Source organism: Tachysurus vachellii, chromosome 8 (assembly GCF_030014155.1).
Source record: "Tachysurus vachellii isolate PV-2020 chromosome 8, HZAU_Pvac_v1, whole genome shotgun sequence".
NCBI classification, from domain to species: Eukaryota; Metazoa; Chordata; class Actinopteri; order Siluriformes; family Bagridae; genus Tachysurus; species Tachysurus vachellii.
In genome coordinates, this window is record NC_083467.1 from 29,806,502 (window position 1) to 29,829,802 (window position 23,301).

General features: G+C 40.3%; 2 protein-coding genes across 2 annotated transcripts in view; both read right to left on the reverse strand.

Moving 5' to 3' along the window:
- The window catches only part of cryba2b (crystallin, beta A2b), a 4,505-nt gene extending 2,317 nt beyond the window's left edge, over nt 1-2,188 (reverse strand). Inside the window, exon 1 of the mRNA XM_060877139.1 lies at nt 1,856-2,188. Within this exon, the coding sequence (XP_060733122.1) occupies nt 1,856-2,022 (167 nt within the window). The 5' untranslated portion in view covers nt 2,023-2,188. The remainder of the gene's footprint in view (nt 1-1,855) is intronic.
- Nucleotides 2,189-17,492: 15,304 nt separating this feature from the next.
- On the reverse strand, nt 17,493-22,944 carry umps (uridine monophosphate synthetase). The gene is made up of 6 exons (XM_060877140.1): nt 22,720-22,944; nt 22,198-22,351; nt 21,403-22,080; nt 21,013-21,188; nt 20,337-20,451; nt 17,493-19,586 (listed from the first exon to the last, which is right to left on the reverse strand). The coding sequence occupies exons 1-6, from the start codon at nt 22,867-22,869 to the stop codon at nt 19,414-19,416; spliced, it is 1,446 nt and encodes a 481-aa protein (XP_060733123.1). The 5' UTR covers nt 22,870-22,944; the 3' UTR covers nt 17,493-19,413.
- Between the last annotated feature and the right edge of the window lie 357 nt (nt 22,945-23,301).

Consider the following 23,301-nt stretch of genomic DNA (forward strand, 5'->3'; position numbering starts at 1 on the left):
CATAATAAATGTACATAATTCATTTGTACATATACATAATTCATTTGTGTTCAATACAAACTTCAGGAATCATGTGACAGTGTGATATTATTAGAATATTATACACAATTTCTTTAGTTACACTAAATACACACCAGACTATTACTGGAATGATATTAAATTAATTTGGTTTCTTTTACCACCTCATTAATATTATAGTAACACATTTTTAATGAAATTAAGATTTAAGTTTTTAGAAGAATTTTGAAGTTAAAACTCTAATGATGTTTATCTTCATGTTGTCTTTAACACTTTTGAACTCTTTTTACAGAGAAAGGGAGAAATGATTCAGATGTCAGGAGAACTGAGTCTGAGGAAGTGAATCAGCAGAAGGTCTCCTGCCAAAGCTGCCATTTTATCAGTACAAACACATATCAGAACTTTACTCCAACGAGAGGTGATGAGTTCAACCATGAAGCAGAGAAACTTTTCAGGAGTCTTTTAAAGTGTCATTAACTATTGCCTCTTTTCCACCGGAAAGAACCGGGTGCTGGTTCAGAGCTAGCACTGGTGCTGGTTCAAATTTGGTTCCACTGGTGAACCTTCTAAGAACCGGTTTGCCTTTCCATTGGTTAGAGAGCATCACAGAGCCGAGTGTGACGTCACTTTATACGTGTCACGTGTCCCAGCAACGTTAGTGCAGCAGCAGCAAACACAAACACATCAACAATGGCGGATGTTGCTTTACTGTTAATGCTCATGGCTTTGTGAACCTACATTAACACCCAAACGCGGTGAATCCAACGTGTACGTGCAGCTCCATGTAATCTGTATAAACGGAGGTTGTTAACGAGAAAGTACATAACGTTATTTTATCATTAACACAGAAAAAAGTTAGCCTTAGCATGTAGCTACTTACTATCATGTGTGCTGATAATGTATCATATCGCAGTAAAGTAAAAGTGTATTAAACATTAGTATACTTAAGATACATTATCAAATGCACTAACAGTAGCCCCGCCCACAGCCCCGCCCACAGCTCCTGACACAAGCGGTTCTTAAGTCTAGACCAGCAACGTTTTGGTGCTACTTAAGAACCACTTTTCCTGGTTCAGAGCCGGTGCTTTGGCTGTCGAAAAAGAAAGAACTGGTTCTAAATTAGGCTCCGAACCTGCACTCAAACTGCCCCGGTGGAAAAGGGGCATAAAAGGGTTGAAGACCTGTTGGTGGGACCGTCCTGCTGGTGGCGCTGTAGCGCAGGGTTTTGCTGTATTGACTGTAACTCATCATCTGTAAGTCCTACAATAAAATTTCACTGATTTCACTGATTTCTGAGATCCACCCAGTTAGATTATGATTTAATTCGCTGAGTAACTTTTTAAACATGGCTGCTGACATCCAGTCAGTTTCAGCACACACAGCTAGCCGTGAGCTAATGTCACTAAATGTAAGTCATTTCTTTTCTGGTCTCTTTACTGATGAACTGACCGTTTGTGAACAGTGCTTGGACCCCCACAGATCGCTGCTTGTTGATTATTATTTGTGCAGCACTCGACTGTGATACATCAAATCATGTGATAAATAAATAAAACACCTTCAATCAGTAAAATATTAAGAACACTATTATTAATATAAATATTATTTATAATATAGAATTATATTATTCTACACCTACAATAATCTGTATTATTAATATTTGTACTAATCTATATTATTCATTTGATGTCTTCTGTTACATCACATTTAAAATGTGTATTAAAAATATTGTTCAAATCAGATTATACTGTATATTGTGATGAAACTGTCTCCTGTGTTCTGATTGGCTGCTGCCCTGATTAATGTGTGTATGTAAATAAGGGGGTCAGAGGTCACTCACGGTCCATTCTCCACTTTGATGGAGCGGATCTTCCTGAAGTCTCGGTCCAGGATGTTCTGACACTCCAAGGTGAAGTGACAGCACTTTCCCTGGAAGTATTCCTCCTCGAACACTGTGATGCTCCACTGACTCTGCCCCCTGTGCTCCATCTGCTGCTCCGGATTCATCTCCACCAAACTGTGTGTATGCGTACAGGTGTGTGTTTGTGTGTGTTATCACTGCGCTGCCGCTCTGCCCCGGGGTGTTTATATATCCCACTGACCCCCACTGGAGCCCCGGGGTGAGAGGCACAGACCTGCACAGTCAGCACACACACACACACAAAACCTGCATTAACACACAATCAACACACAATACATTGCGCTTCAGAGACACAATGATACACATGGAATCAGCAAAACCTAAACTCTGTGTGTGTGTGTGTGTGCGCGCACACGCATTTGTTGAATGAATGCACCCACACAGAGCTCTGAGCATTCTGACACACTAATATACTTGCACTATTTGCATTTTGATACACTTGGTGTGTGTGTGTGTGTGTGTGTGTGTGTGTGTGTGTGTGTGTGTGTGTGTGTATGTGTGTGTGTAATGAATGTGTTTATTGTGACTGTCTTTGTGTAGATGTGTTTCTTATCACAGACATTGTGACTTTTGTATTCAATGTGTTGTGTAGTGTTTAATGAGATTGGTGTGTGTATTTTTCTGAACCTTGTGTACATGTATGTGCTGTGTGTCTTTGTGTTGTGTAGTTGTGAGTACTGGGAGTGTATATGCTTAGTTTTAACAGGGTTAATGTGTGTGAAATTTAAATGAAACTTTATTTGTCACATACACAACCATACACAGTGTGACGTAGTAGAAACCCTTTCTCATCTGTTTGTGTGATTAAAATAGAATCAATAAGAATAAAATATAGAATATACTGAGAAAAATAAAAAATGTTTATATAAAAAGTATGAAATAAATGTGCTGTGTAAAAAACCCATATGGACGTAATGTGTGTATCTGAGAGGGCAAGTCCTTGTTGAGAGCTTAAAGGTCTAAAGAAGCTCCTCCTCTTCCTCCACCTCCTCCTCCCTGTGTTTGCCTTCATGGAGCAGAACCATTTCTCTTACCATGACAGAGACTACACTGTCTACCTGTTAAGTTTAGAACTGATTACAAACTGCTGCTACTTACGTACAAGGCTCTTAATGGTTTAGCTCCCATGTATCTAACTAGTCTTCTAACACGTTACAATCCTTCACGCTCTCTGAGATCACAAAACTCAGGACTTCTGGTAGTTCACAGAATATCTAAGTCTACTAAAGGTGGTAGAGCATTTTCTTATTTAGCTCCCAAACTCTGGAATAGTCTTCCTGATAGTGTTCGGGGCTCAGACACACTTTCCCAGTTTAAATGTAGATTAAAAACTCATCTCTTTAGTCAGACGTACACATAATACATCCCATAATATTGTGCTCTATTACATCAGACTTGCTAGTATTATGAACAGCAGCTACGTTACTTCCTCTCCACTGCTTCTCTCTTTCTACCCATCGTCTTCCGTGCGATGGAGGTGTTGGACCTCCACTGAAACGAGGCCGACTCTGAGAATCCTGAGGAATCTAGAGATCTACCAGCTTCAGTTAGACTCCAGGTTTATAATCACACCCCCAGTGTCACCCAGATGAGGATGAGGTTCCCCTTTGAGTCTGGTTCCTCTTAAGGTTTCTTCCTTTACCATCTAAGGGAGTTTTTCCTCCCCACAGTCACCTGAGTCACCTCAGACTTGCTCATTGGGGATAAATACATACACATTTAAATATATCAAATATTAATCTTGAATTTTGTATTATATTAATCTTTATTATTCTTTATATTAACCTTTTGTTCTATGTTTATGTTCTGTAAAGCTGAGTCCATAAGTACCATTGTGAATTGTTGGGGTTTGTAGTTGTGGTTGGGAGTCTGAAATCTAGATTAATGTCGAGGATAAGCTAAAGAGGTTAACATTAACATGGGAATCTATATGGTTATCCATGCTCTTTAAATGCTAAGTTGAGTACAAGTGTATACCGACACAAGTGACAAATCACTCTAAAGCTAAGTCACTCTATTATAACACCACTAAAAGCTGTGCCATGAATCAGTCTAAAGAAAGAATAGTGTTGACATTAGGGTTAGGTCTGATGAGCGTTAGGGTTGACAATAGGTTTAGGGCTGATGTTAGGTTAGGATAATAAAATTATCATAATGTGAGTGTATTAGAGATGCGTGGATCAGCGCAAACGTCACATGAATCCGCTTCTTCGAATAAATCATCCGCCCGCCATCCACCCGCACCATCTCAGATTAAGATATCTGCACCCAACCGGCACATTACACTTATACTTCTTAGTTTGATGATCTGGTCAATGGATGTTTCTTTAACAACACATTCGGTGCAGTTAGAGCGATCTCTGAGTAACATAATACACTGAACAAATGCTTTTAAATGAAAATTTATTTATTTTTTTCTGTATTTTTTTATTTATGAATCAGAATCAGGTTTATTGGCCAATCGTGTTGCCACACACAAGGAATTTGGTTCCAGCTGTTTGTGACTCAGTACAGACATAAATAACACTATACAAACTATACAAGAAAACAATGCAGACGATGAGATACAATATAGACAGAATGAGTATTAAATATGAATACAGAATATATGACAGGTCAGTTATGTACATAAAGTGTGAGAAGTGCATGGTAGTGCAATAAAAGTCCTGGTGAACTTCTGGTGAACTGGTGCAAGAAGTCCTGGTGAACTTCTACCGCTGTGCAATAGAAAGCATCCTGACCAGCTGTGTCACAGTCTGGTATGGAAGCTGCTCTGTTGCAGAGTGCAGGGCATTGCAGCGGGTGGTGAAAACCGCACGGCGCATCACAGGGACTCCACTTCCAGCCATTCAGGACATCCAGAAGAGCTCGTAGAATTCTTAAGGATTCCTCTCATCCCGCCCATAGACTGTTCTCACTTCTGCCCTCCGGCAGGCGTTTCAGGTGCCTCCGGAGCAGGACCAGCCGACTAAAGAACAGCTTTTTTCCTAGAGCTGTCTCTTTATTGAACTCTGCCCCACACTGATCCAGCTGTCCTTCATACATTGTTACCACTACCCCTAGCACATAACATTCTGTAAATCTCAGTTTATACTAATAGCCAGCTGCGTATCATATCGTCGCTGTCAGACTGAATCTTCGTATCTCCAAAACCGTTATTTTTCAGGAAATTAAAAAAACTCCGTACCTTATCTGCAGTGCACAGGGTTTAGTCCACGTTGCAGTGGATTGTCTTGCGCTAAATTCCTGTCCTCAGACGAGCACCAGAACTAGCGGGGGTCAAGATTTTTTTTTCTTTGAGCCCAGTGTTTTGAAGACATTTACCTCAGAAGACGCGTTGATTCGTTGCGACTCTTCTTGAGGAGAAATATGCCGTGAAGCTCTCCCACGGAGTGAGGAAGAGGTGGACAGTTGAAGTGTCCAATGGAGTTATGAGATTTGCGCTCAAGCTATTTTCAAGACTTTAGATTGGTTAATAACTTGTAAAAATAACAGACCCATGTGGGGACTGACCAATAGCATCGATATGTGAAAAAATATGAAATTGACCAAATTTGGACATACGAGGTTTCCGCCCGACAGCGGCGATATACATAGTACATATATTTTCATCTGTATATTATGTTCATAGTACACACACATCTGTAAATCACTTCATATTACCATTTTATTTAACTTATTTAACTTATTTAAGTCTTGTACAAACTGTATATCCTGCACTTGCTGCTATTTCACTCTGGTTAGACCTAAACTGCATTTCGTTGCCTTGTACTTGTACATGTGTAATGACAATAAAGTTGAATCTAATCTAATCTAATCTAAAACCATACTGTGTCATTTTATGCGTTTTGTACAATATACAGCAGCAGTAGTGTGTAATATATACAGATGATGTGATGACTGACAGTCCTGATAATGCAGCACTTATAGATATGAAGCAGTGAATATAATTATGGTGAGGTGTTAATCAGGGTGATTGTCTGGGGAAAGAAACTGTTCCTGTGTCTGGTAGTTTTAGTAAACAAAGTTCTGTGCGCCTGAGAGAAGGGAGGAGCTGAAAGAGGTTGTGTTCAGGGTGTAAAAGGACAGTGGTGATTTTTACTGCCTTGTTTCTGGTTCTTGTATGGTACAAGTCCTGGGGGGTGGGCAGGGGGGCACCAATTATGCACAGGACAGATTCAATGATTGCAGTATAGAACTAACAGCTCCTGTGGCAGACCAAACTTCCTTAAGTACATCCTGCTGTTATCCTTCCTTAAGTACTTCCAGGACAGCGGAGACACCTGTGGCATGTGGCAGGACATACAGGTGATCACAAACTACAAGACAGCTTCACCTGCTTGTGATAGCGATGCCTCCCTCCCAGATGCGCTGAATGACTTCTACACTTGGTTTGAGGTGCAGAACAACGTAACGGCAAGGAAGTCCATCCCTCCCCCTGACGACCAGGTACTCTGTCTATCCACAGCCGACGTGAGGAGAACTCTTTGCAGAGTTACCCCATGGAAGGCTGCTGGACCAGACAACATTCTTGGCAGGGTGCTCAGGGAATGTGCAGAACAGCTAGCGGATGTCTTTACTGACATCTTCAACATTTCCCTGAGCAGCGCTGTTGTTCCTACGTGCCTCAAGACTACCACCATTGTCCCCGTCCCAAAGAAGTCTACAGTGTCCTGCCTCAATGACTACCGTTCCGTAGTACTCGCACCCATCGTTATGAAGTGCATCGAGAAGCTCGTCATGAGGCACATCAAGACTCATATTTAAAAAGGGATGTGAAGGCTCAATTACAATGACATGTCAGAAAAGTTGTAACAAGCTATCCGAACAAAAAATATATACTCCCAACCTCAAATAATAAACAATATTCAATATTCAAACAATTATAATCTTTAAGTGCTCCCCTCCCCAAATCCCAATATTCCAAATCCCCATTATCTACCTGGTGCTCCTCAAACCACGAGGATATTCCATGCACAGTTTTTTTATCCAGTAGTCTTCTCTCCTTCTTCTCTGCTGTGTCCCATGTCATGTTGGTCTTCAATCCCAAGATTCTAAGGTTATGTAGAACCACTGTACCAAAGTGATCTGTTAAATATGTGTCCCATGACTAATGTAGAATCATGTACTGTATCTGTGTAGTTTAAATCTCTGTTCTAAGGTGTATTGGGTTTTACCAATAAATATAAATATAAATATATGTTTATAAATATAAACACCAATGTATTTCTTCTAACAGTGTAAACAGGTGATTATATACAGTACTATGTTTGCATCATTAGGGTTAGTGTTAGAGTTGACATCAGGATTCTGGATGATGATAGGGTTAGGGTTGATGTAGGGGTTGAGGGACGCTTGGGGTAGGGATAATGCTAGGGATGACATTAGGGTTATAAATGACAGCTTTTATGCTAGGTAGGACATTAGAGTTGACAAGGGTTAATGCTGGGGTTAGGGTTGATGTCACTGTTCATGCTAGGGTAAGGGTTAACTTTAGGGATGATGTTAGACATGGGGTTAGGGTTTATGCTAGGGTTAATGTTTATAAGATTGGGGTGATGGAGTTATGGTTGATGTTGAAAAGCATTGACATTGATGTAGGATTAGGGTTGATATTGTTCAATGTTGGGGTTAGGGTTGGTGCTAGATTTGAAGTTAGGATTAAGCAAGGGTTGTTAGGGATGAAGTTAGATATGGGATTAGGGTTGAGGCTGAGGTTAAGGTTCATAAGGTTGGGGTGATGTTATGGTTAAGGTTGATATTGATTCATTTTGGGGTTAGGGTTGGTGCTAGGGTTGAAATTGAGATTGAGCAAGGGTTGATGTTATTGTCGCTGTTTGGGTCGATGTTATTGTCGATGTTTGGGTCGATGTTTGGGTCGATGTTTGGGTTGATGCTAGAGTTGTCGTTAGGGTTGATGTTTGGGTCGATGTTATTGTCGATGTTTGGGTTGATGTTTGGGTTGGCATTAGGAAGGGTTGACACTGACTTAGGGTTAGGGTTAGATAGGGTTAATGTAAGGGTTGCTCTAGGGCTGATAGTTGAGCAAAGGGATGACATAAGGGTTATGGTTGAACTAGTGGTGAGTGTTGCTAGGATTAGGTTTGGTTTTGGGTTAATATTTGACTTAGTAATATAACTATATAAAATTATTTGAAGCTCATATTTTTACATATGTATTTTTCAGTGAAAAGCACCTTATTTAACACTTTTTGTAGTATTCTCATTTAGCAGGCTCTGCTTCATTCTGGAAAAATCTGCTGATGTTCTGGCTGTCTGGCTGATCTGGGGCGTCCTCTGGTGGTGGAACCTGTCACATCATGTCATGTTCTGAACTATATATAAATATATATATATATATATATATACGTATATATATATACATATATATATATACATATATATATATATATATACATATACATGTATATATATAATCAAAGTTAAAGCTTTAATTAATATGTTAACTGGCTGAATTTTAAATATATTCATATTTACATTTACATTTACATTTACATCATGTGACAGACGCCCTTATCCAGAGCGACGTACATAAGTGCTTAAATCTCTAACATTGAATACATTAATGCTGGCTCACTAAGTTACATACTTAAGATACCATGAGTTTAAAACATTTGTTCAAAGTTACAATGAAAAAGTGTCAAAGGTGTGTGTTTTTTTTGTTTTTTTTTTAAAGCGAAGGATAAGGAAAAAAGTGCTAGTTGAAGTGTTTCCTGAATAAGTAGGTCTTCAACCGCCACTTGAAAATATCCAGTGATATTCATTCCACCACCTTGGTGCCAGTACAGAGAAGAGTCTTGTAGAATACTTGCCTCTTACCCTGAGATATGGTGGAACCAGTCGAGCAGTGCTGTAGATCGGAGGGTGCGGGGTGCAGTGCGAGGAGTGATGAGGGCTTTGAGGTTAGAGGGAGATGGTCCATTTTTGGCTTTGTAGGCCAGCATCAGTGTTTTGAATCTGATGCATGCAGCTACAGGAAGCCAGTGGAGGGATCGCAGTAGTGTGGTGGTGTGGAGAACTCAGGCAGGTTGAAAACAAGCCGGGCAGCTGCATTTTGGATCATTTGCAGAGGACGGATTGCATTCATAGGTAGACCTGCCAGCAGTGTGTTACAGTAATCCAGTCTAGAAATGACAAGAGACTGAACAAGTACCTGAGCAGCCTGTGTGGACAAAAATGGCCGAATCCTTCTGATGTTGTAGAGCAGAAACCGACATGAGCGAGTCACATTAGCAACATGAGAGGAAAAAGACAGTTGTGTCCATGGTTACCCCAAGGTTGTGAGCTGTGGCTGAAGGGGAGATCAGATCGTTGTGCAAGGATATAGCAAGATCATGACCTGGGGATGAATCACCTGGGATGAAGAGCAGCTCAGTTTTGCTAGGATTAAGCTTTAACTGATGAGCAGTCATCCATGATGAAATTTCTGCCAGACATGCTGAGATCCGGTCAGAAGCTGTGGTATCTGAGGGTGGGAAAGAGAAGATAAGTTGTGTATCATCAGCATAGCAGTGGTAAGAGAACCCATGTGAGGAAATAACTTCACCAAGAGAGTGAGTATACAGGGAGAAAAGAAGAGGACCAAGTACTGAGCCTTGTGGGACACCAGTGGAGAGTCTGTGTGGAGCAGATGTCTCTCCCCTCCATGTTACCTGATATGAGCGTCCTTCCAGGTAGGAAGCGAACCATTCCCAAGCTGATCCGCAAATCCCAAGACTCCTGAGGGTGGCTAAGAGGGTCTTATGTTTGACCGTATCAAACGCTGCTGAAAGGTCAAGGAGGATAAGGATGGATGAGAGATTGGCTGATCTAGCAGCATGTAGTTTCTCAGAGACATCTAAAAGGGCTGTCTCTGTGGAATGAGCTGCTATAAAGTCAGACTGTTGGGGTCTTGGAGGTTGTTCTGTGAGAGATAGACAGACAGTTGATTAAAGACAATGCATTCAAGAATTTTTGAAAGAAACGAGAGAAGTGATACGATCTGTAGTTACTGATGTCTGATGGATCCAGAGCAGGTTTCTTCAGGATGGGAATAACCCTTGCTCTCTTGAAGGTAGTTGGTACCTGACCAGATGCTATGGCTCTATTGGCGATAGTGGTAATGAAGGGCAGAAGGTCTTGCGAGATGGTCTGGAGCAAAGTGGAAGGGAGTGGATCCAATGGGCAGGTGGTAGGATTGCAAGACCGGATGAGTTTTAGAATCTCTTCTGCTGTTACAGTTGAGAAATGCGACAACAAAGGTGTAGGGGAGTCCATACTCTGAGATGTAAGTGCAGTTGTTTAAGGGCTCCAGTGGTTTCATTGTTTGCTATATGTGGTACAGGTCAAATACAATAGTACAATGTTAATAGTGTAATATTTATAATTATAACAGGTGAGTATCACTCACAGGGGTTTATTACACAGATGTCTGTCTATTCTGTAAACGTGTCCTTCAGTTATATTACTTTTTAATAAACAAAATAAAAGGCAGGACTATAGTGAAATATAGTGAAACACAGTGAGTGATACTGTGTTTCACTATATCTCTCTTCCCCCCCCCACCCCCCCCCACCCCCACCCCCACCCCCCATATACACACAGTGTTTCAACGGGTTTGTTTGCTGAGTGTGTGTGTTTGTTTAAGAGCAGGTGTGTTACAGAGTGAGAGAAAAATGGTGAACAGCTGCTGCTTTCCTGCTCTGACAGATCTGATCTCATTTCCCTGGAAAATAATAACGCTCATTTCCATCTCACCATGGTTGCGATTCAAACCGCCACCTCCAGTGCCATCCTTACACTGTGTGTGTGTGTGTGTGTGTGTGTGTGTGTGTGTGTGTGTGTGTGTGTGTTTGTAAGCTGGGTCAATTATGAAACACAGCTGAAGTTTGCCATAAAACGATGTGATTCTGCATGTTCTGCATGAGGAAGTACAGGAACAGATCAAATAAACACGTCACATTTTTACAGTGCAGCTCAAAGCCATAAAACTTTAATATAACGCCATCTAATTATCACAATATTTACACTTTTATTACTTTCTCTAGATTCAGAGTTAAACAGTGATGTGTGAGTGCACTACATACTAAAAAGTGATGATTGTACACACTTCCATGATACATTTAGGATCTGACAATCCACAAGGAGAATCTCTAATGTTTTACATGACTTCAGCTGAGCTATTAAACACCTTCAGACTAATGTTTAATGTTTAATGAGTTTTTCTTCACCACCATCACATCTGACTCATTGCCTAAAATGTGTGTTTACTAATTAAGTCTAAGGAGATAAAGAAGCTACAGAAATCTAGAATAAAATAAAATAAAATTTTAAAACAGCATTTTATCCATCAGGTTCAGTCAGTAGTGAAAGCTTTCATAACAGATAAACTCATTTGACATGCAAATGAGGTAATTTGCATATCAGGAAGAATGATTAGTCTATAACAAGGCCATTCAACTCAGTATAGGGTTATATTCATCACACACACACATATACACACACACACATACACACACGTGCACATACACACACATACGCGCACATACACACACCCACACGCACACTCATACACGCACATACACACACACACGCACATACACACACGCACATACACGCACACACATACACACACACGCACATACACACACGCAAATACACACACACATACACACACACATACACACACGCACATACACACACATATGACATACACTCGTATGTTTCTTTAACATTTTATTATGTATTCAAATGTTTTATTACTTTGTTAGATGTGAATGTGATGGTGCGTGGAGGTCAGGTTGAGGTATGGAGGTCTTCTAGAGGTGTGTGGATGTCACATGGAGGTCTGGTGGAAGTGACATTATGATGTGTGGAGATCAGGTGCTGTTGGGTGAAGGTCAGCTGGAGGCAGTGGCCCCAGGTAACAGTAAAGGTGTGTGGTGTTTGTGAGCTCTGACATTAATGTGTGATGAATAAAGAGTAAGCTGTATGTGTTACCATAGAAACTAATCCTGTAACACATCCAGGTGTCTTCTGCTAACATCTGCTCCCTCAGTGACCTTTATATACCCGTGTGTGTGTGTCTGTGTTTGTGCGTTTGTGTGCGTTTGTGTGTAAGTGTGTGTGTGTTCTTGTTTTTATCTAATCTCTCGTTTGCAGGAGTCTTTAACTGACGTTTAAAAATCAAACAAAAATCAAAGGTAGCCTGGAGGGAAAAAAGAAACACAGCATCATGTAGAAATTAGAAAGTTTATTAATAATATAATAAAAATAATTAACATACAAACAGAACAAAGTTGGTTCATTTGATTGACTTTATATTATTCTGTCTCTGTTTATTAATAATAGACATTAATACAAAGAGTTGAGAATACTAAACATTTTTAATAATAATAAGTAAAAAGTTAATGAAAATTAATAATAAAAAAAATTTCATAGTCTACTTTTTTAAATAAAAATTGCTCATTTAATTTAAACTTTTAAATACTGATATAAATGTGGAGTTTTTCAAAAAAAATCTAAAAGAATAATGAATTATACATTTTAAAAATATTAAATAGGGCAATATTGAAATGAAAAAAAAGAAAACAAAAACATAAAAACAATTAGAAAAAGCCTTCATTATTAAAAAAAACAATCATTTTCACATGGAAGTAAAAGCAGCAAATAACACCAACAATGAAAATCAATAACATTTAATATTTTGTTTTTTTAACTGACTTTTTTTATTTTTAGAAAAATCGGGAAAAAATGATAAAATTGAGAACACTACTTGCTTCTAAACAAATAAAGGGAAAGAAAACCAAAGAAACAAAGACATGAACCTGAGCTTCATGTTCTCTGAGCCAACAGGTGACGTCATTATGCAAATGAGAAGTGGTTGGTGGGCGGGGCTAAGAGCAGGATTCATGATGTAACATCTCTCTCACTGAACTAAAGTAAATATGTACAGAAACACAGCCACAGGGTCCAACAGTACACACACACACACACACAGACACACACACACTTACACACACGCACACGGATCTAACTGTCCTCACTCTGTGTGTGTTACACCAATATAAACCTATTAAACCTTTAAACTGCTGAGGTTATTAAGCATTACATACTTATTTAAGCTTCACACTCACTAATGTCAAATGAGGATACACACACACACACACACATACACACACACACACACACACACACACACACACACACACACACACACACACACGTGAAAATACATAAATGTTTTGTACGTTTTCTTTATAAATGTCATTTGGGACGAAACATATTTACATTAAATAATACAAGAGAAAGTTAACAAAAATGAAATAAAAAGCATTCAAAACAAAAAAGCTAATACAAATACAGGAGACATTTATGAGGAGTATAAATTTATTTAATGTTTGTAATTAAAAAGTCTGCTTGTTATATGAAGAACACTTCAGTAATAAATGTATTAAAAGTTTAGATGCTGAAACATATCTATTTACATACATGAGTAAAAAACTAACACAAACAAACTGCTAAGTATTATAAAGATAATGTAAATCAGTCACACAGCAAGAGAAAAACCCATTAAAGAATAAATAAAAAAATAAAAGTTCTAGCTCTCACTTCACTTCCACTGGTCTGTTTATTCGTTCTATAACTGGTTTAATATTTAAATAATGAATAATGTACACACCGTTAGGCGGAACTGCACTGTGGAGTTTATAACCAGCTCTGTGACATTAAATAACTGTTTAATCAAATAAAATCCTGAACTTTTACATCATTATGATGTTATAGTGACAGATTAGTGTTTACTACAAACACTGCAGATTTATGAGAGAGAGAGAGAGAGAGAGAGAGAGAGAGAGAGAGAGAGAGAGAGAGAGACAGAGAGAGAGAGCCAGAGAGACAGAGAGAGACAGAGAGAGAGAGAGAGAGACAGAGAGAGAGAGAGAGAGAGAGAGACAGAGAGAGAGAGAGAGAGAGAGAGAGAGAGAGAGAGAGAGACAGACAGACAGAGAGACAGAGAGAGAGAGAGAGAGAGAGAGAGAGAGAGACAGACAGACAGAGAGACAGAGAGAGAGAGAAAGAGAGAGAGAGTGAGAGAGAGAGAGAGACAGAGAGAGAGACAGAGAGAGAGAGAGACAGAGAGAGAGAGAGAGAGAGAGAGAGAAAGAGAGAGAGAGTGAGTGCAGGGGTTTGTATGTTATACAGTAAAGGCAGTGAGTCAGTTGGAAGTTTTGCATGTGTGTTGTAAAAGTTTTGCATATCTGATAACAGCTTTCATCTCATATTATTAAATTACTGACATTTGATTATCTGAGTTTTAAAGGAGATGTGAGTCAGTTGGAGTTAAAGAGGAAGGAAGTGGTGCGGCGCGTGAGGACGAGCCAGCTGTGTGTCTGTAGTACACCTGTACCTGCGTAACGCGAGCCGAACGAACAAAACTCCAGCTGCAGGTATTGTGCGTGTGGCTCAGCGTAAAGCAGATACAGAGAGAGAGAGAGAGAGAGAGAGAGAGAGAGAGAGAGAGAGAGAGAGAGAGAGAGAAAGCAGTACGGTTCTCCTTCAATCGTCACCTAGAGACAGAATACACAGACACAGTGAGCTACACAAACTAGAACAAATAATACTCAAAAACACACAAAGGCTGTATTTAGAAGTGTGGACAAAATGTACAATGTGGATAAAGGATATTAAAAGATGTATAAATGATAGTAAAAGATAAATAAAGGATAGTATCAAAGGATACAGAACTATTGACTGAAGGTACAGAAATTAAACAAAGAGTCAATAAAATAAAATGAACAGCGTGGCTTTAGAAAGTGGAAGAAACGTCACAAATCAGGGGAACAAATAATATATAATAAATAATAAATTATATAAATAAATCAATAAATAAATAAATAAATAAAGGGGCAACATTTACAAAAGGTGTAGAAAGAAAAGTGAAAAAAGAACAAAGTGTGTTAAAAGTGAATGAAGAGAACTTAAAAAGAGAATTAATACTGAAAAGTGAAGAAGTGATAAATAAAAGGGACAAAATGTCCATGTTGTTCCTGTCTGTATAAAGAGCGTGATGAGGGAGGAAAACTGACAGGATGCAAAAATCAGCAGAAAAATGTACAAATGATAGAAATGATAGTCCATGTAATAAACATATTGTACTTAAAAAGGACCAAATATGATGTAGAATGTGATGAAGGCATAAGAGGAGGAAGTGAAGAGCCATGGAGTGACGTGAGGATCCGAACAGGAACAAAGAGACGTTTAAAGCAGAAAACAAGGTGCAGTGGATAAAATGTACAAATGTTGAACCGAAGGAGAGAAAGATGGATAAAAAGGGACAAAATACAGAACCTTAGAATGGATAAAGTCTATAAATTTTCATTATTAGACATTAATTATACTCACATCTGGACAAGAACGATAAACAGCACAGAAGACAAATACACAAATATGATGAACTTCAGAGAGAAATTACATGATAAATGAATGAAAGTGGGCAGAATTCAATAAAGGTAAATAAAACAGGACAAAGAAAGGACAGACATGCAGAATGTAATAAAAAGTGGACAAAAAGCACACCGAATTACACAAAAGTAGACAAAAGGTGATTTTAGTTGACAGAGGACACAGTAAATAGTGACAGGAGAAGAACAAGTCACTACAGGCAGGACAGACGTGTGTATAATAGAGGTGTGTGTGTGTGTGTGTGTGTGTGTGTGTGTGTGTGTGTGTGTGTGTGTGTGTGTGTGTTGGACATACCTCGATCTCCACAGGAACATGACCAAAAAGTGAGTGAGTGAGTGTGTCTTCATGTCGTTTGCATCGTGTTTAAATAGAGAATTAAGCTCAGGACACACCTGGCCTTTGTCTTGTCCAATAATAATGCTGAACAAAAAGGGGGCGGGGCCAGAGTGAATCTGCATAACCGAGTTTAAACATTGTGAAAAAAGCAGATATTCATCATAGACACCAGGATCAGATATTCATTCAATAATGACTGGTGAAAGAAACACACACACACACAAACTCCTGAACATACACATACACACACACACATACACCTGAACCAAACATACCTGAACCACACACACCTGAACAAAACACACACACATTCTTTAATGTGGACAAATTCAGTATAAAATGCACCAACATCTGACCAGTGTTAAGTTTATAAACACTGACCTTTGACACGGCTAAAGTGGAAACTAAAGCTATACCTAAAAGGCGAAAAGGTAACTAAAAGTGGATAAAGTGTACCTACCTAAATCTGCCTACAACAATTTACCTTAATGTGGTCTGTTTTTTATATTTACCAAATATATTATACATGTAATGTATTAATCACGTGTAAAACTGAGCAGTATTTAAAGTGGAAAATGTAAGTAAATTATTCAGTGAACATAAGGGTGAAAAAAATCGGCCCTAAAAATAGAGAATTTGTTCCGTAATTTAGTCAAATTGTACATACAGGTGAATAAAACGTACGTAGAAGTGAATGAAGCATACGTACAGGTGAATAAAATGTACATACATATAGGTGAATAAAACCTACGTAGAGGTGAATAAGTGCTGGTACAGGTAAGCATACGTATAGGTGAGTAAACACACATACAGGTGAGTAAGCATACATACAGGTGAGTAAGCATACGTACAGGTGAGTAAGCATACGTACAGGTGAGTAAGCATACGTACAGGTGAGTAAGCGTACGTACAGGTGAGTAAGTGTACGTACAGGTGAGTAAGCGTACGCACAGGTGAATAAGCGTACGTACAGGTGAGTAAGCATACGTACAGGTGAATAAGCGTACGTACATGTGAGTAAGCATACATACAGGTAAGCATACGTACAGGTGAGTAAGCATACGTACATGTGAGTAAGCATACATACAGGTAAGCGTACGTACAGGTGAGTAAGCATACGTACAGGTGAGTAAGCGTACGTACAGGTGAGTAAGCATACGTACAGGTGAGTAAGCATACGTACAGGTGAGTAAGCATACGTACAGGTAAGCGTACGTACAGGTGAGTAAGCATACGTACAGGTGAGTAAGCTTACATACAGGTGAATAAGCGTACATACAGGTGAGTAAGCGTACGTACAGGTGAAGTAAGCGTACATACAGATGAGTAAGCGTACATACAGGTGAGTAAGCGTACGTACAGGTGAGTAAGCGTACATACAGGTGAGTAAGCGTACATACAGGTGAGTAAGCATACGTACAGGTGAAGTAAGCGTACATACAGGTGAGTAAGCGTACGTACAGGTCTAGATCTCTGCCCGCTGCAGACAGCGAGGGTACAGATCAGAGCTACGATCGAGGCAGGATGTTTCCTCACTCACAGGAAAAACAACAACTTAACAGTCAGTTATAATATTTGGGGCGGAGTTACACATCTAGATCTTAGACAGCTGAATAATTAAAGTTTATTCTACATATTTTAAGCACAGAATGATGGACAACTTGGGGAAGAAAAAAAGAAGAACAAACTCCATCCTGAAAGAGAACTCCACACAGTCTACAGGAACACGTCTGTGTCCAAAAAATGAAAACACAGCAGAGACGGAACTGAACGTTTTTATTGATATACAGAGGTTCAGTTTCAACTCAACACCATGATGGAGTGTTCACATGAATAAACACTTCACTCACCATTCTTCACAGCATCACTAGTTACATGGAATATTTAACAACATTTTAACACAACATACTTCAGATTTGTGCGATGGATCAAATACAAAATTTTCTTCCTGAGTCGTTTTGTAATTACAGAAGTAAATTGTAAATTCTTTTACTGAATAAAGCAAATTAACACTATCAATAAAATTTTTTTTAAAAATTTTAAAAATTTCATTAAGGTTTCATTAAGGCAGAAATGTTATAACCAGATATAACCCCACGGTTGTATTCCAATGTTTTTAACGCTCCCTTGTTCAATTCCTCATCACCTGATTGGCTGCTAAACTTCTGTACCTCAGAATGAGTGAGTTTGTTAGCCGACAGTCGAGTCACTCGATCCTTAAGACTGGATTCACTGCTAATATAAACAGCATCATCAGGTTAGCATACTAGTCAGACAAGCTAGCCAATTACTAACAAGCTAGCAGCAAATTAACACATAAGGACACAATCCAACTACTTAGCACACAGACTGCACACAGACAGGTAATTCCAACTAAACTGAACTCTAGTTAGTCAGTACACAATATATTAAATACATTGGCTAGTTATCTCATGCTAGCTAGTCAGCACAGTAGGCAGATAGCAAACCCACGAGTTAGCAAGCTAACTAATAGACAAATCGGTTAGCTAATAATGATAACTGGAAAAAGGATCCGTTACGTAAACTAAATAAAAAAATGATTGCTGTCTAGTCAGCAAGCTGTTTAATAAACTAGCTAATTATACTTCTGTTTGCAAGGTAGCAAATAAGCTAATTCTTCATGTCAGCTAAATAGCAAATTAGCTATTTGATAAGCTAGCCATGTAGCTAATCAGCTTATCGTAACCTGCTACATAGCAAACATGCTAGTTAGCTTGGAGGTGAAGAACTAGTGGTCATCTGCATGCTAGCTAATCTGCAGTAATAAATCAGTAGTGACCGGAATTATAACAACAATGCAGCAAATCTGCTAGTTCATGTTGGGTTTTAGTGATTTATCCTGTTAGCTGTAGACAAATTAGACAAACAGTACACAAGCAGCCAGCATGGGTACAAACAAAACAATAAACAACACACAAACACTAACAGCTGCTCTGCAGGTCAGGAGTTTGGTAAACTAGCTAGTTATCATGACTAATAAGCGTAAGAGGAATCATGCTAGTGACATTAAACCAGAGAGTTCCATACAATAATCAAGTCTGTCCGTCTCCGTCTGTCTGTGTCTCGCTCTGTCTGTCTGTCTCGCTCTGTCTGTCTGTCTGTGTCTCGCTCTGTCTGTCTGTCTGTGTCTCGCTCTGTCTGTCTGTCTGTGTCTCGCTCTGTCTGTCTGTCTGTGTCTCGCTCTGTCTGTCTGTCTGTGTCTCGCTCTGTCTGTCTGTCTGTGTCTCGCTCTGTCTGTCTGTCTGTGTCTCGCTCTGTCTGTCTGTCTGTGTCTCGCTCTGTCTGTCTGTCTGTGTCTCGCTCTGTCTGTCTGTCTGTGTCTCGCTCTGTCTGTCTGTCTGTGTCTCGCTCTGTCTGTCTGTCTGTGTCTCGCTCTGTCTGTCTGTCTGTGTCTCGCTCTGTCTGTCTGTCTGTTAGCTATGAAACCAGTCATCAAGCATTAGCACATTAGCACCAGAGTGTTAGCGTCTTCTAATTAAACACTACACACTCATCCTCGTGCTCACTGGAGTGATGCAGCGACACACTAATGAGGGATTAGGGGAAGTGAACTGGGATACGTTAAGAACAGTGAAATCCAGCACAAGATGAAGATCAGAATTAACCAGGAATGTGATCAGAATTTGACTGAAGATTAAAGGCTGGATCTGATCTGGTCATCAGGATAAAGAGAGTCTGCTGAGATACGCCTCCCATCCTGCCTTCCTGTACTTCTCCGCTTCCTTCCGCCTGTTAGACGCCAACAGAATTCCTCGTCCAACGATGATGACATCAGAGCCTTTAAAGCCAATCACATGATCGGGGGTGGTGTACAGCTGCCCGAGGTCGTCACCTAGGAAACAGCACGAGGCAAAGTAGCACGGATTAAACAGCAGATTAATTACAGTACAGATGCTTAAAGTGTGTATAAAGTCCTGAAGGAGGAAACAACACAAATCAGTTAACTTCAGAAACCACACATGACTAACTATCTAAACACTTAATGTATTTAATATAATAAAAAATTTTACACTTTAAATTGTGTTATTTATTGATCAGAATATTAATGAAAATAATTTAATACCAAAATTGTTAGAGAAATTAAATCGAATTTTCATTCAAATTAAAAACAAAGATAAAACAATGTTTTAATCGCAGTAAACACCGAAAATTCAATAGTAAACAATAAATAAACACAAATCTAAAGCAATGGTCTGACTTCTATAGTTTATATTTATTTCTTTTTAATTTTATTTGCTTTATTTCTGGCAATAACAGCTTTTTAACACTGAATGAACTTCCAGCAGCTCGATGTTTCTGGTCACCACAACAGATCATTTGGTCCACACATTAGATGTGGTTCAGCTTTTACTCCTATTTTGTCCAGGCTTTGGAGCGACACACAGTTAATCCCTCGGTGACGCAGTTAGTTCTCGAACCCAAGCCATGACAATGAGAGTGTGGGATCCTGCAGCTGGAGCACCAGGACACTTTAATGCTGAACAATCATAGAAATACATACAGCACCACCTTGTGGTCTGAGCTGAAATGACATCAAACTAGTGACCTCAGTGTGCGTGTGTGTGTGTGTGTGTGTGTTTACCTCCACTCTGTAGCTGTACCCCTGGGGTCATGTGAACATGCTCAAGTTTATCGCTGACTTTTGACCCACTGATGAACCCAAACACAAAGTCTGGGTGATCATCCGCCATTTTTACCTGTACACACACACACACACAAAAACCTTTCAAACAAGAATGCTCTGAAATACAAACGTGTGTGTATACAGAGTTACACACCATAGTGTGCGTGTGTGTATACAGAGTTACACACCATAGTGTGCGTGTGTGTATACAGAGTTACACACCATAGTGTGCGTGTGTGTATACAGAGTTACACACCATAGTGTGCGTGTGTGTATACAGAGTTACACACCATAGTGTGCGTGTGTGTATACAGAGTTACACACCATAGTGTGCGTGTGTGTATACAGAGTTACACACCATAGTGTGCGTGTGTGTATACAGAGTTACACACCATAGTGTGCGTGTGTGTATACAGAGTTACACACCGTAGCGTGTGTATAGTGTTACACACCGTAGCGTGTGTATAGTGTTACACACCGTAGCGTGTGTATAGTGTTACACACCGTAGCGTGTGTATAGTGTTACACACCGTAGCGTGTGTATAGTGTTACACACCGTAGCGTGTGTATAGTGTTACACACCGTAGCGTGTGTATAGTGTTACACACCGTAGCGTGTGTATAGTGTTACACACCGTAGCTTGTGTGTACTGTTCAGTTGTCATCGCTCCCTGTGAGCTCATCTGAGCGATGAGTAAACAGCCGTGACCGAGACTCTGCCCCACAGCCTTCAGCCCTGTGATCACGCCCGGGCCGGACACAGAGTGAGCGTTAATGATGTGTGACCACGAGGAGATACGATACACTCCACCTGAAACACACACACACACACATTAGACAGAGAGCTCCAGTCCTTCCACATTGACTCTCACACTCCTTCATTCATTTTCTGTTTCTATATCCCTCTTTACGTTTTTCCCCCTCTTTCTTTTCACACATGCGTGAAAGCATGCACCCCTTGCACACCACACGGACCATCAACCTCACACACACACACACACCCCACCAACCTCACACACACACACCTTCATACTGATGTTTGACTGTGTTTCCGATGTCAGCGAATTTCCTGTCCTCGAAGATGAGGAAGTTGTGTTTTGTGCTCAGCTCCTTCAGCTTTTTGATAGCTTCAATGCTGAAGTCCTGCAGAATATCTACGTGTGTCTTCATCACACAAATGAGCGGCCCGAGCGTCTCCGCCAGCTCCAGCAGCTCCTGCGTGTGTGTGACGTCCGCTGAGACACACAGGTTGGTGCGTTTCTCCTCCATCAGAGTGAACAGACGTTTGGCGACAGGGTGTGTGGTGGAGAGAGCGGCCCGAGCACTGTAACTCATCACTTCGCTATCCTTCTCCTTTTCTCTACCTTTCTCCTTCTTCTCTCCTGCCGGCATGAACGTCTGGTTCTCCTGGATGAACTTCTCCACACTGCTGAAGACCTGCTGGTCGATTCGTCCTGATCGGAAGAGAACGTCCAGAAGGTGAGATACGGAGATGACGGCGTGGAGAGAGATCCCCTCACTGGACAGTCGCTCTGTTCCGCCCTGCTCACGGTCCAACAGCACCACTGTGTCTGTGACCTTTAACCCCTGAGCCTGGAGCTCCTGCACCGTATCCATAACGCTGCTGCCACTCGTCACCACATCCTCCACGACCAGGCAGACGTCACCTGCACGCACAGTGCCCTCGATCAGACGCTTCGTTCCTGAAACACAGGAGCGGTCAGGGAGCGAATCAGCAAGGGAGTCATTTGCCCAGTTGGAGGGTTAGTGAGTGAGTGACTAAGTGAAGTGCACACTCGTTATGAAAGGTCTGTGCTTACCGTAGTCCTTGGCCTCTTTGCGGCGGATAAGCATGGGGTAGTTGTGGGTGGAGCAGATGATGGTAGCTAAAGGAAGAGCGGTGTATGGTACTCCACACACACAGTCAAACTTCGCTCCGGCTTCTTCGGCACACTGATGGAGCAGTGCTGAAACCTGGACAGCAAACGATTTGAATCATAACATCAGAAAGAAAGTTAATTAACTCATAATTTCTCTGAATCCATCCTGTCTCAGAGAATCTGCTGATTAAACGCTTTCAAACGATCTGAGTGTGTGTGTACGTATGTGTGTGTGTGTGTGGTGGGGTGATGGGGAGTGTCAGGTGATCAGTGGGGAAGGAGGGGTCAGGGGTTTGGGGATCAAAGAGGTAATCAGGTGATCAATAGAGAGTAGAATAAATATAAAGTTATTTAATTGTTCCGACAAACAGCTTAAAAGTGTACATTTAAAACAGAAACCCGGTCATTTATAAACGCTGCTGTGTGAATATAAAGCTGAATAAATGACAGTAATAAAGTCACCTGGGTCATTAAGTGAGGATGAGACACAATCACACGCAGGTCAAAGTAAACCGGGGAAATCAGTCCAGTCTTCAGCTTAAACGTGCCGAACTTCACCGCGTCAACATCATGAAGCTTTAATATTAATGTCTCCACAACAGCAGGGTCCATGTTCACCTCTGTGTCAGTGCTGCACACGTGAAACACACACACACACGTGTCTCACACACACACGTGTCTCACACACACGGGGCTTCCGGTGTCACTGTAGGTGGCTATAAACGGGGCGGACTGAAAGTAAACACTCCAATAAACAAACTAATTAATTATTAATCCTAGCGTTCTACTACATATATGTGTACATTATAGATTATAACCGGTATATAACCGGAAAATTAGTTATTAATGCGACACGATTTAAACTCAGGCGGATTTAATGGCCAACAAAACAGGTCCTTATGTGTTTTTTTAATCACATGACATCAAACACAACAGACACATTTTGTTCAGTGCCACATGAATAAGACGTATCAGTCACACAGGTTAGCAGACAAGAAACGGGACAATTATTTAGAATATGACGTTTTCTGAACTCATTCATAA

What these genes read in the sequence shown, in the direction of transcription:
- umps (XM_060877140.1), bottom strand. Translation starts at nt 22,869, where the DNA reads ATGGACCCTGCTGTTGTGGAGACATTAATATTAAAGCTTCATGATGTT. An exon ending in CAAAGAGGCCAAGGACTACG is followed by an intron (nt 22,081 to 22,197) that starts GTAAGCACAGAC and finishes CCTGTGTTTCAG; the next exon opens with GAACGAAGCGTCTGATCGAG. An exon ending in AGTCAAACATCAGTATGAAG is followed by an intron (nt 21,189 to 21,402) that starts GTGTGTGTGTGT and finishes TGTGTGTTTCAG; the next exon opens with GTGGAGTGTATCGTATCTCC.